Genomic DNA, 14,438 nt, shown 5'->3' on the forward strand with positions numbered 1-14,438 from the left:
GGCAGCAGCGGCAGCCAGCGCAGGAGCGGTCCCGCCGCGGCTCCCGAGCCCGGCGACGTGCTGGGGGGGCCGCCCCCCCTCCCCAAGCCCCCCGAAGACCTGCCTATTAGGAGGAACTTTCAGATCCCCAGGAAGAGCCGAGAAAAGAAAGGTTGTTCCCTCCCCCCTTCCTCTCCTCTCCCCTCTTCTATCTTGCTCCATAGGAAGGTTCTTTTCACGCCTCGCCGGCCGGCTGCATCCAAACCCCCGCGGGTGTGGAGGAGCCTGGCGTGGCTCGGACTAGAGAGGCTGCTGGGGACGAGCCGGTAGCGTCAGGAGAGGCTTTTCCATCCTCCTCCGAAAACCCAATGGCAGCTGGAATGGGAGACACGGAGGCTTAAGAGCCGAACAGGCTGGATGCCATGATCGGGGGGGGCTTGGACGCGTGCGAGGCGCGCGCACTCACACACAGAGAAGATGGTCGCCTGCGGGACACGCACGGGCAGCCCCAGAAGATGGTTCTCTTCCTTTCTTGCCCCCTCCTCCTCCTCTTTCTGCAGGAGACCGGTGCATCCATGTTTGGGGGAGGCTGGTGACTGCTTCCCCGTAGTTCCACACATGGAAGACTGGTTCTTCCTTTATCCATTGAAGGCTTTTGTGCTTCCCATCTCTTTGCAGGAGTGAAGGGGGCAGTCTACATTCACGTTCCTCCTGCTGGGAGTGTTACTTGTCTGAGTCTCCTGGTTTGATTTTCCTTTCCCTTGCTTTTTGGTTTGTTTTTTGGTTTTTTTTGTATGGCTTTTCTCTAAAACCTAGTGGTATCCCTTTCATTCTCTGAAGGGCACTGTTAGTTTCTGCTTGCCTTGTGTTTTGTTAACTTGAGAGGAAGATCTATTTATGGCATGGTCCTCTTCCTTCCCAGCCCAAAAGATGTCCCCATTTTTGACCTCCCAGAGCTTGAGGTCAGTTTCAATACTTAAAATCACATTACATTTTCCTATAAGCTCTTCATTCTTCAAAGAAGATATTTATTTAGCTCTTAAACAAAAACAACCTTTCTTCTATAAGGAGGAAGTAAAGGTAGGTTTATTTCGTTATACTCTTCCCCAATTTTGAAGCTGTAAGTAATTTTTTCAGGAAAAATACATGAAGATGGAGCTAGCAGAGACTAGTTGTAACAGTGCAAGTTGACTTAGAGTAATGATGTCATGGCCTCTTGATGTTCATCTGATGGCAAATGTCTGGATAAAACATGGCACCTGTTGTAGTTCTGCTATCCCAAAGCCATATATAATTATTACAATTACACTTTTGTTTTAAAAAAAACCAAACTCATCATCACACAGACTTAGTTCCACTGTGAATTCAAGCTAAACATGAAATATTAACTGGAACTAGAAAAGATAAACTAAGTTCATCTAGTACATCTTCTGCCTATGCAAGACTTTTTTGTCTTACAGTGTGCACACTAATACTTTAACCAGCTTAGGTTTTTTAGTATTGCAAGCATTAGGATTTCAATCATTTCCTTTCAGGTGGAGAGGGAGACTATACAGATTGAATTTTTTTTTTGAAGTAACTTGCTGACATCAAGGCTATTGGCTGCATTCTCATGGATATGAGTGCTAGTGTACTAGAATTACATCTTTAAGCTACTGTTCAAGAGACTTTATTTTTAATCCGGCTTGCTGTTAAGGAATCCCTTGGAACCTTGAAACAAATGTATCTTTCCATTCTGTCGTGTCTACTCTGGTTTGATAGTGCTCAGGGGTGCTTGGCATTAGCATTAACATGCTGTTACAAAATATCAAATATTTTGTGATCCATGTTGATTACTGCTGTAACAAAAGTGTAAGCGGATGTGTGACCTCCAAGGACCCAATTTGAGTGCTAGAGATGTTTATAAATTAGTAAGTGACAGGAAATGGATTTTAAATTAGTCTTTCAGTATAATGTGACGGCCAAAACACTGTTGACACTTTGGTTTTTAGATTAGTTGTGAAACCAAGATCCCCAATGCTTCTGGGAGGGCAACAGTATTGACATTGCTGCCCAGGCCAGATTCCAAACTTGAATACTGATCAACGTCAAATAATAATAAAAATTCTGTAGCTTCCATGGGAAGCTATTCTTTTCTCCCCCTCCAAAAGTCCTGTTGTATTGTTTGCGTAAAAGAGCTCCTGTTTTGTATTGCAGAGGTAGCTGCTTTTTCATTTAGAAAGACCTAAGAGTCATTTAATTTAGGGAGTCCTAAGTTACGATCCATAAAGTTTTCTAGAGTCCTCAAGGGATGAAGTTACATTTTCAATTAAGTCATCATTAGATTTTTCCTTATTTTAAAAAGGACACAAAGATCTAGTACATTCTGGGGGCTGAAGCAACTTTTAATAATGTGCATAGAATTTGGAAAATTCTCACACATACCAAATACAGCGAAGTCCTTGGAATCAACCAACTTCCTGAGAGTCTTTTAAAGTCGGGAATAGCTTTTTGAATTACTAAAATCAAGTGAAATGTGATATCAGCGCAATCTTTATAGACCAGAGAGTTAAAACGCTTTGATGTGATCATCTCAAACTAGATTTGAAGTATATTCAAAGATCATATATTGTGCCTCTCTGAGGAATCTCGCTTCCTTGGGGAGGACCTTTTTGCTTTTAATTGTTAGGAAGTGGCAGAAGGCATCTTCTTCTTATTTATTCCTTATGTTCCCTTTTAGAGAGGATTTGGGGAATCTTACTTGAAGCTTTTCCTCCTAAAAAATATATATAAGCATTTTTTTCTGTCTTTGTTCTTAAACAGGGATGGTGCTATTTTCAGCAATGTACTTCTCCTTTGTTCATAAAATAGTGTTGTATGGCCTCCTGCCATACCTATGTGTAATGCGACTTAGTCACATTTTTCTGGCTGTCCTGGGCAGGCCTGAGCTGTTCTTTGAGAAGCCTTTTGCCCAAGTCAAAGAACAAAGAAAGTACTTGGAAAAAGGGGGCAGGCATCGGTTTGGCTTCCCTTTCCCTATCTTTCTCCCTGCCTCCCCAACTGATTTCAATATTTACCTCATGTAAGGTGACAGTTAATCATGTGCTCGAGTAGTCCCATTGACTTTAGTGTGGTTGATGAATGTTTACGATGAGGCACAGGCTTGAGTATCTTCCTGAATTCCTATCTGTAGTAAGGTGCCACTACTGCAAAATTAAGGTCTCTTTTATTTTACTTGCATTGAAGATACCATGGCATTTGCTGGAAGGTTAAGTTGGGTCAGGTAATATTAAATAAGCAAAGATGACTACATTCAGGAGGTATCTTGGTATTTGTCTTAAATTTCAGGGTAGTGTCTATGTTCTGTTCACTAGTTGCTCTTTCTATTTGAGAGATTGGTTGTGCAACTTCCAAATTGGACCTTGGGAGAGGTGAGTCATCTCACAATACAAGTTCAAGTATTTATATTAAACCTTCATGACCACATATCATTCTTGATGATCTCTCACTAGGAAGCCAACTTCACCCAGATGTAAAGAGTACTATTCATCCCCTGAAGAGCAGTACCAGTTCTAATTTTACTCATCTGATAGGAAGAGAGAGACTTCTGTTTCTTGAAGATGGATAGCTAGACCTTTTTACTTGAGATGAACATAGTATCCCACAAAAAAGTAGCGCTTTTGTGACTGGGAAAGTAATGAATCAAAAAATAAGCTAACTGATCTATTGTTTATTGATGGCCACTTAGCTGCTGTGGAGTTGGAAGTTGACTGATGGTTATTTCTGTACATTGTTAAGCTGTGCTCTATCCTTAGAGAGCCAACAAAGAATTGGTATTTAGTTCCTAACCTTAAAGTAGCTGTGTATCACATTTTATTTAAATTTTCTATTTTTCTAACGAATACAATAGTTATTTAGCTTCTCTCTACTAGTAAAATACTTTTGTTTTAATAGTTCCAGCAAACACAGTGCACCAACTTCAAACTTTTAAGAAAAGTATTAGTTTTTTCACTTCCATCATCAAAATGCATCGATAAAAACTACTACAGAGAATATAAATACAATGGAAATTTTTTTTAGGTTACTATACACTCATGTTCTTCCCTGAGCTTATCAGAGACCCGCAGTAAGCTGTTTATACAAATACGTAACTTGATGGCTAGCAATAGCATCCTTGAAGTAAATGATATTTTATGGAATTTTTCCTTCCTAAGTCTAATTGCTCAAATTCTTTGCTCTTAATACCGTCTTAGACTGCTTATGTTTCCTTACTAAAGATCCTACAGTGTTTGAATTCAGCATATGTAAAACTGCTCAGTCGGACTGTTGCATATCGTGAACTATGGTTTTAGTTTGGTAGAGGAACTGTACTTCGAAGGAGAAACTTTGCTTCTGACTATCTGTTCTCTTTATATTTTTCATAAATTACTTGGTCAGTGTATCAAAACGTCAGAAGATTCATCTGAAACCTTAAACTTACTACACATAGGTTTCATGGATATGTGAAACAATTAATTTTAGTTCTTACTTTTTATCTTTATTTTAGCTAACTTCATATTTCTTTCAAGTTTAGTCTTTTTCTGTGTTTGGGTATCTCAGAAAATGGCGTTTATAGTTTCAAAATGGCAGGCTCCCTTGAATAGGGTTTTCCTATCTACTCTTTCCTTTACAAAAATAACAACTTACTCCCAGCAATAATGTGATCAGTATTCATAGACTTTTATTTTTTTTATAGAAGTTGTGACCAGCACGTTTGAGTTGCATATTTGCTTCTGAAACCAAGAATATAAGCGTCTCTTACACAAATATCTTTGCACGTGGTGGGGCAAGCAGCAGGATCTGGAAATACTGTTCTGTAATTGCAACAACTGCTTGGTTGGACACAATATGAAAACCATATAGTCAGAAGAGATGTGCATCCTGAATTTTAAAATACTTTAGCTCTAATTTCAGTCAATCCCAAGCAACAGATCCTACAATATTTTGGTCTTTGTGCTACTGTGTCGTCTTCTTCCTGTAATCAAAAAGCACAAACCAGGCATTATTGAAATGTCACTGTTGACAAGGAATTTTTTAAGCAACTGTTGGTGATGCTGAATTGCTGTCGCCCCTCTCTGAGTAACTGTGATTGGAGATGCCACTTTTTTTAAAGGGGTACCTGGTTCAATTTTTTTTTACTTTGTTCTACAGAATTAGTTATCAAAAGAGCCCTGTGTTTGCCATGAGAGGATATTGTCTGTTGAACTGATAAAATGAAATTCTATCCAGATCAGATGAGATTTTATTATAACTCTTTTTTGGGTGACATGCATAATTCAAGTTTACAGTACATTATATTCCAAGCTTAAGGGTCAAGTCTTCAGATTGGGAACTCAGAATTACAAGTTGCTTCTGAATATCTTGCCTTTGATCTATATTTACTCCCAAGGTTATATTGCCTATTTGCTATTTTAACCACACTTTTTTTAAATTTTGCTTTGGATAATGTTCTCTGAACATGTGTATTAAACTAATAACACTAGTCCAAAGCATATTCTTGAGTCGTGCTGTTTTGTCTCTCTCTCGCTCTCTCCTTATTAAACTTTACCCCTTCTCCTCAGTAAATTCAAACAAACAAGAAGAACTTCCTGGCCAGAACTGTTGAAAATCTCAGTTACTATCAAGAAGTCAGTCTTAATTTTCAAAGTTCTAGATTTTTGCCATAGTAAAACGTATTAGACAGTGGTATCACAGCATGCAAAAAGGCTTTTGCCACTAGATATACAGTTGTTCAACGCCAGTGCCATACTTCCAAATGGAAGATAAGTCCTGCCAGGAAACTGCATTCTAGAAGATGCACCAATTTCCAGTCATTCTTTGAATTTTTTCATTATACAGTAGGAAGTAAGTAAACACAAATGAATCCCCTAATTCATAAAGTTCACAAGAGCTCAATGTACATGATAGTATCTCTCTTTCAAACTTTCACTTAAGACATGGATGACACACTGATGTCACTTGTGGGCATGCTTTCTTAAGTAATTTTGCAAGTTCTTTGACAATTGTACATAAAAGTTATCCTGGGAACTCAGTAATTTTAATGTTTGAGGGAATGTTACCCAGTGTTGCATAATTAAAGTTATGCGAAGGGGTTGACCAGTCTTCCTTGCAAATGTGGTCTAAATAAAATCCTAATGGATCTTAAATGGTTGAGTGTAACACAGTGTTTTGTGAGACCGTTCTCAGATTCTCAAATTAATTGCATGTAATTGCATCAAGGTATAGATGTTGCAATCTTAAATTACTCTTCATGCAGATTAACTTGATAAATAGGTGCTATGGAAGTTTCCCAGTATTTTATTTCTGATCCTGTAAGAACAGCTTTAATATACTAAACAACACAGTTTGGTCTTTATAATTGGGCAAATCAAAATATAGCAAAGATTTTTTTTTTTTTTTTTTTTTTTTTTTTTTTTTTTTTTTTTTTTTTTTTTTTTTTTTTATGCTGACTTGTTAGGCTGCCATTATGCTAAATCTTCTTTTCTTGATCTTTTTTTCCATATAGGGTGTGTAGTAGAGGGAACCTGTTATCTTGACTTTCCTTTTTCCATTTCTTCTCTTTTCTGAGAAACCATGACCTCTCTTGTCTTAAAGCTAGAATGTGAGTTCTTTGGGCAGGGACTGGTTTATTTTTGTTTTGTATTTTTAAGCATCTGTACTGTACCTACCAGAATGGCAACACTGACCACATGGTTACTTCTGAGTCCTTTGTTGTACAAATAACTATGGCATATCCAACCAGTCATTTAATTAGGAGTAATATTCCAACACCTTACTTTGTATGTTGCAAGCAGCTTTTATTTTCATGTGCAACAGTTACATTGACAGATCTCAAAAGTTCAAATGATGATGAATAATCAGCTTAGGCAGCTGCAACAGCCAAGTGTTCTGTATCTGCTGGAAGACTTCTTCAGACTTTTTTCAATATAAGTCTATTTTTAATAGTAATATGTTTAGAGAATTTTTCATCCCCCTCTACAACATCTGTGGAAGAAAGTTAATACAAGCATCAGTTGTCTTTAAAAAAATATGACTCTACATTTAATTTTTTCAATAGGAAGTCAGTCCTGACTACTATTTAGGGACACCTTGCCAAAAATTTCTAGTACCTGAGGCCTTTGAAAAAACAATTATTTCCACATTTGTTTCTTTCCAATATGTGGCTTTAATATTGTATTGCAGTACAAATAAGTTCAGCAGTTGATTTTATAAAGTCATCTTTAGGAGAGTCCTAACTTTTTTTTACCATAAATATTGTGATAGTAAATGTCCTTACTCCTTACTGGGATCTGTAAATGAAGTTGTACTTGTTACTTTGAAGTAGTGGGACTATAGGACTCGAGTACTTAAAAAAACCAAGGAGAAGAAAAGATTAGTGCTAGCCCCATATTTATAGAATCTTTAAATCTTTCTTGGTTTTGGTAAGCAAAATATACCATGTTTATCTTAAAATGTATTAGGAGTGGTGGTAGATATGGTTTTCTGGGGCTTACACAGTCATTTTATATTATACTAGAAATAAATATAACAAAATTTTGCCCTGGTAGTGAATGAACTTTTACCCTCCTTACCCTTCTGGATTTTACTATACCTGAAGCCCCTTACTGAGATGCTAGACCAGAATGTCTTTTTTAGTATTCTTCATTTTCTGTTGTCTGATGTGATTTTTATAGTTTGTCCAGAAACATGTGCTTCATATAGTTTTTTGGAGAGAGGGGGGAAGGCAGCAGTAGAAAAGATGGAAAATTATCTCAGAAGTTTCAGTTACCTACTTTATGGAGCTCCTGACCCCCATCATAACAAAGCTCCTTATCTCTGTTTTAGAAGTTGTCTGAGGTGAAGCATTTGCTACAGGGAACTACAGATTTCTCAGAAATGCAGCTCCAGTCCTCTACATCTTGATGAATGCCAAGTTGGGCTCTTCTCTATTTCATGTTAGTGAGTCAGCCACTTGCTGCCACTTACTCTCTTGTTTTCCACTGGTCATTTTGGCGTTGCATAGCTAAAATTGAGGAGGGGGTGGACAAGAATAGCCACACGGCAAAAAGCTGAAACTGTAGGAAAGAGACTCCTATACAAATTTATGGAAGAGAATTGGTGAAAAAGGAATATTAAAGTAACCATTTGTGTGACCATGTAATGCACACAGTTTATGCCTGAAAGTTTGCAAAGCACATTTTTTCCCAGCTAGTTGGTTGATCTAATAAAAGATATTGCATTTACCCAAGGAACCTTGTCAGACCCCATAATGCATGTATTTGATATGGATGGCCCTGAATTATGTTAGGAGAAGTCTTAAAATCTCTTAAACTGAAGCTTAAAAATGCATAGCTGCATCTGTGTTCTCTTTTAGTAATAAGTGCTTGTTGCCATGGTAAGTAGGCTAAATACTGACACAACCTCAGAGTGGCTGGATGAAACTTAACAACCTTTTCCAAGAGAAGTTGCAATATGAAACTTGTATTCTTACAAAAACCAAATTTTTTTTTGTTTTCATTTTTTTTAAATGAAATGTATAAAGCATCTTTTGAAGTATATATCTATTTCCATGTGAGTATATTAAAATGCTGTTCTTTCCTTAAATTTCAGCAGATTACTCAGGAATAAATACTGATATGTATGATTCTAGGCAGCTGTTAACACCAAGTCTGTAGCCTAAATCCCATCTTTTGAGGATCTTTTTAATACACGACACTTAAAATAATTCATGATCCGTTAAACTAATTACTTTCTTTTAAAACGCAGTGAAATGACACCTTTGTTTAGAGGTTTCAAATGTATATTGATAGTGACTTTCTTTTCTCTGTATAGCACTCTTTCAGCCAATAGCTGTGGGCTCTCGAGAGTTTGAAGATGTTGTGAAAATCCTGCATTCATCTTACCTGGAGCCAAGTTCCGTGGCTAATTTCAATTACAAAAGAGCCAGCTTAATTCATAGCGAGTTGTTGGAAAAGGAGGTGAGTACCTATAGGTTATCCTCCATGAATATGATGCAGGTTAAACAATTTCTCAAAGTTTTGTCCAGCTCCTGTGATGTTTACACCAAGCCAAATGCATCAAATCGTACATTTCGGTTTCTTAGATGCTTGTGTGTAAGGCCTTGCTGATTTCTAAAAAAAATCATGATTTCCAGATTTGCTCTGTACGTGTGTGTGTATAAAATTACAGTAAGCTTATTTAAAATCAGTTTAGGGAATTTTTGGTTTGTGGCAGACACTACATATATGGAACAACGAATGTGTTGATTTTGCCCTACATAGTACAGTGCCACACACTGAACCAATTTTTGGAGTAATAAAATGGCAAACCAGCCACAAAATATGTTCCACTTACGTAGGACCTTTCTAGCTAGTTTCTATTGCACCTTGAACTGAATATATGGCAAGTATATCTAGACTGGAGATGCCTATGCCCCATCCCAATAATCAGCTGTTTTTTGGGATGGGATATAGGAAATCCTGGGTCCAGACCTAGTTGCCCTTTGCCTGATCATCAGGGATCCTGGTTTTCTCTGATTTAAAAAAATCGCAAACTGATGAAAAATTGCAAATTCTCTGACAAACCCCAAAATACATTATTAAAATTAAAACCCCCTGCAGCACCCCCCAAACCCTACTGCTGCCTCTCACTGCCCTCAAAGTCTTGTTCCCCCCCCCCACATGTCTCTTGCCTCCTATCCACAGCCCTTGCCCCCCAGGCCTGCTGGAGGGGCCCCCAGCTGCCAGGACTGTGGGACCAGGGACCCAAGTCTGTAGCTCCCTATCCCCTACAGTAGGCAGCTGCAGCAGAAGCGGCATGGAGCTGCCTCCCCCACTGCTGCCGCTTGCTCGGGTGGGGGTGGAGCCGGCTCCTGGCTACCCCCCCCCAGCCCCCTGCAAGCCCCACTTACCTCAGGCTCCAGGAGAAGAGCGAGGTTGGGCTGAGCTGAGCCAAACAGAGCTATGGCTGACTTGAGTCTCAGGCTCTGCCCTTTCCCTTCCCCTCTGAGCAGGGCTAGGGGTTTCCTGCCCTGTTTGCAAACAGCTCTTGCAGGCTGGAGCTCAGCAAGCCTGCAAGCTGTTTGCAAAATCAGGGAATCTGCAGGTTTCTCTGCTAAAAAGAGAAACCTGTGGTTTTCTCTGTTTTTCCATGGGAAATAGTTTCATAGTTTGTAGGTTTGAAATGGAACTGAGCAGATCATCAAGTCCGACCTGCCATGGCAGGAAAGAATACTGGGGTCAAATGACCCCAGCAAGGTGTTTATCTAGCCTCCTCTTAAAGACCCTCAGGGTAGGAGCCAGCACCACTTCTCTTGCGAGTTGGTTCCAGATCCTAGCTGCCCTGACAGTTAAGAAACGCCTCCTGATATCTAGCCTAAATCTACCCTTTGCCAGCTTGTGACCATTATTTCTTGTCACTCCTGGGAGTGTTCGGGGGAACAAGGACTCCCCTAATGCCTGCTGGTCCCCCCTGACTAGTTTGTAAATGGCTACCGGATCCCCCCCTCAGCCTTCTCTTGCGGAGGCTGAACAGGTTCAGGTCCCTTAGCCTTTCCTCGTAGAGCCTGCCCTGCTGCCCCCTCCTCTGGACCCTCTCCATGTTGTCCACATCCCTCCTGAAGTGCGGTGCCCAGAACAACACAGTACTCCAGCTATGGCCTGACCAGTGCCGCATAGAGGGGGAGGATCACCTTGGACCTGTTGGAGATGCATCTGGGGATGCACGACAAGGTGTGGTTGACTTTCCTGACCACACTGTTGGCCCATGTTAATGTTGGCATCAGTAATGACTACAAGATCCTTCTCTGCCTCTGTACTGACAAGAAGGGAGTTCCCCAGCCGGTAGGTATGGTGCCGGTTGTTCCTCCCCAGGTGCATCACCTTGCACTTGTCTGTGTTGAAACCCATCCTATTCTCATCCGTCCACCCTTGTAACCTGTCTAGGTCTGATTGTAGCCTATTCCTCCCTTCTAGCCTGCCCACCTCCCCCCACATCTTACTGTTGTCTGTGAATTTGAACAGGGTGCTTTTTACCACATCATCCAAGTCACTGATGAAGATGTTGAACAATGCAGGCCTGAGGACCGAGCCCTGCGTACCCCCACTGCCCACATCCCTCCAGGTCGAAAATGACCCGTCCACCACCACTCTCTGGGTGCAGCCCTCCAGCCAGTTAGTGACTCATTTGACTGTGTATGTGTTGATGCAACAGTCCCCTAGTTTTTTAATGAGAATGGGGTGAGAGACAGTGTGGAAGGCCTTCCTAAAGTACAGAAAGACTATGTCCACTGCTACTCCTGCGTCTAAGGATTTTGTGACCTGGTCGTAGAAGGCCAAGGCCACCAGGTTGGTCTGACAGGACCTGCCTCTAATGAACCTGTGTTGGTTGCCCCTAAACATAATCTCCCCTGCTGGCCCTTCATGGACATGTGCCATGATAATTCTCTCTAAAAGCTTCCCCAGGATCGAGGCAAGACTAACTGGCCTGTAGTTTCCTGGGTCCTCCTTCCTCCCTTTTTGAAAATGGGAAACCCGGATCCCTGCTGATCATTTAAAGCACCCTAGGATCCCCAGTCCCAAACCCAGTGCTGCTTCCCACTGTAGGCAGATCTACAATTGTGGTGATTGGTGTGCAGCCGCATCCCCTTCAGTAGTGTGGCATGGCAAAGAGAGCGCATTGTGCCTGTGCCCTACAGCCAAAAAGGAGATATGTCAACAGAGCTTCTGTTGGAGGTCTATGTGCAATACTAGCTGTATGAGCTCACCTGCACAGGGTCTTCCCAGAATCCCTGTTTTTAACTCCAGAGCTGCTGCTGTTTGTTCTCCCTCACCTCAAACTTAATTCATCAGTAGGAGGGTATGGGTGATGGTGCATAGCCCCTGGCCTCTATGAAAGCAAGGGCTGAGCATTGCTGTTGCTGCCCTTGCCCCTCATCCCTTCATTTTTGAAAATGAAGTACGTAAGGCATTCTTTTTCTTTCACTTCCATTATTATAAAATAATGGGTCCAGTGCAAGCCTGCGTATGACTCTCTAAATGAACTGTCATTTCAGAATTAATTAAAACCAGAATTGATAGTAGTGTAATGTACTTAAGAAATGAAACTGATACAGAAGTTTGTGGATAAGAACTAGAGATTAGTTTCTGAACAGCAACATATGTATCTAAAATGCAAGACATCCAAGGCCTTGAGTTGAATGTTTCTTTTTGTTACAACTCTGCATCAAGGAGAGAGCAGAATGATGTGGTCAGTAAGCTTGTACCTGGGAAGTGTCTTTCATATCAAAACTTCAGGATAGATGGCATTGAACATGAGAACACTAGTTTTATTCTTTATAGGTATTAAGATTTTGTTTGATAACAGTTCACAGAAAAGCGCAGAGAATTGAAATTTGATGGTCGCCTTGAAAAAGAGCTTGCTGAATCCTATGCATTTCTTATGGTTGATCGACCTCAGGTAAGCAAGTGCACTTTTTTTTTTTTTTAAGTTCCTGATTTTGTTACTGTGGTATGTTGTTTTTTTTTTTAAACTAAATTGCCTGGGTTGATGATTTTAGGATTCATTTACTATGAATGAATGTTCTATGGTTTAAAACAAAAAAAACAGCTAGAAACCACAGAAATACAAGGAAGCAAGGAATTTTGACATACAGGCAACCCCCCCGCTTTAGTGCTCTTAATTGGTTCCTGAAAAACCGAGCGTTAAGCAAAATAGAAAGTATTTGATGAGCCAAGATGGCGACCGCAAGTGTTTTTAATGACCCAAGACAGCAACTGCTAGTGTTGTAACAAAACTTGTTGAGCGCTAAGTGAAATCGGGTATCAGTTTAAAATGAGTGTTATATAGTGCTAAGCAAAACAGTGTTAAGTGTTGGTTGCTTGTACAATTTATCTGTTTTGGTATGGAGTTAATGGAGCTCCAGTTACAAATGTCTCCCTCCATCTTTTTGTGTGTTCATATTGCTTAGACTTGTGCTTATAGGAGAAAATATGCGTTTTTGCTTCATATTATATAAATATGTCGATATTTTTCTGGTATGGGAGCATAATTTTTGGAAAAGAGTATTTCCTATCTCACTCTTCAGATTAAAATTTTATATAGATTTTTATATAGACATTAAGGTTTTGTGTGTTTCCTTTGTAAATTTCTGGTCATTTGTCAATCGCATTTCTGTTCCTTAACTTTTTTTAATAGTTATAGATAAAGTTATACAGATTTTTGTCCAAATACTTGTTTACTTTTTCCAAACTGTTGTATATTAGGCACACAAACTCTCTGCTCTAACAGTTGCATATTAACACAGCATTCCAGTGCAATAGTCTTCTTTAAACAAGATCATAATTGGGAATGTACTAATTGTGCAGTAAATGTTGTATTGAAGAAAACTTTGCATTAATTCATAAGTCATTTTATAAACTTCCCTGCACTACTTTTACAACAACATTTTTCCCCATATAAAATTTGTTAAATACAATGTCTTTTGTTTTATTCAGGTGCAAAACATATGTGAGAGAGGACTTCAGGTGGGCCATTCCAAAATAACAATCCTTGGTAGTCCTTCCATGGGTAATTATTTTTTGGTATTTTTAACTTGCTGTGTATAGTACATTGTACAAGGATGAATCTACAGTGCAGATAATATGGTACAAATGTAAAATATCTGCCCCAGCTGTTGACTTTCCCCCCAAGTTAACATTTATACCTTTTGAAACCATTTTAACCAGCTGACTTCAGTCAACTAACTTGCATAAAGTCTTACCTCAGCTGAAGAAAATTAGGTTAATATCATTGTATGCTCCCAGTGAAATGTTGGCCAAAAGAAGTAATCCAATCTGCCTGTGTAAAATGGGGAAATGACTAGCAGGAGTAGGAGGGTTACAACACCTGTGTGACATTGTACAGCCACTGCTAGAAATACTGCCTTCAGTTCTAGTGTCCACAGTTTAAGTGTATTGATAAATGGCAAAGAATAGCTTCAAGTATGGTTGAAGATTATGGAATGTGTGTTTATATGTAATGGAAGACGCCTAAAATATCTCAGTCAATTTAGCTTAGGAGTTGGATGGATAAGAACTAATTCGGTCAGTTTATAAATACCTCTATGGAAAACAGAAACCAGAAAAAAACAGCTTCTTTAGTTTAGCAGATACATTTGTAGCAAGATCCAAAAGATGAAAATTGAAATATACTATACTGAGGGTGGTTTAACTATTGACATAGTTTATAATAAGAATTGTAGTAAGTAGTCCATCATTGCAGATTTTTAAATCAAGATTGTGGGCTTTGTGAAGATATTCACAGATATTGGATTTAATATTGCTGAAGGCACTTCTTTCTTTCTTTCTTTCTTTCTTTCTTTCTATGCCGTGTCACTATAAGAATGCTACATGTTCACTGTATTAGTACTTATTGTCTTCTGAAAATGGTTAAAACTTGTATGCTTATTAAATTCCTTAAATATG

At 39.4% G+C, this 14,438-nt stretch overlaps 1 protein-coding gene across 3 annotated transcripts in view; it reads left to right on the plus strand.

Annotated features, from left to right (window-relative positions):
• The first annotated feature begins 8,870 nt into the window (after positions 1-8,870).
• Positions 8,871-14,438, plus strand: part of FAM208A (family with sequence similarity 208 member A) — a 45,591-nt gene continuing 40,023 nt past the window's right edge. For all 3 annotated transcript variants that reach the window (XM_019504999.1, XM_019504998.1, XM_019505000.1), the window contains exons 1-3: positions 8,871-8,954; positions 12,340-12,432; positions 13,470-13,542. In XM_019504999.1, coding sequence (XP_019360544.1) covers positions 12,415-12,432; positions 13,470-13,542 — 91 coding nt within the window. In that variant the 5' untranslated portion in view covers positions 8,871-8,954; positions 12,340-12,414. The remainder of the gene's footprint in view (positions 8,955-12,339; positions 12,433-13,469; positions 13,543-14,438) is intronic.

The sequence above is a fragment of the Gavialis gangeticus genome, unplaced genomic scaffold, assembly GCF_001723915.1.
Source record: "Gavialis gangeticus isolate Ggan-Ray unplaced genomic scaffold, GavGan_comp1, whole genome shotgun sequence".
Lineage (NCBI taxonomy): Eukaryota > Metazoa > Chordata > Crocodylia > Gavialidae > Gavialis > Gavialis gangeticus.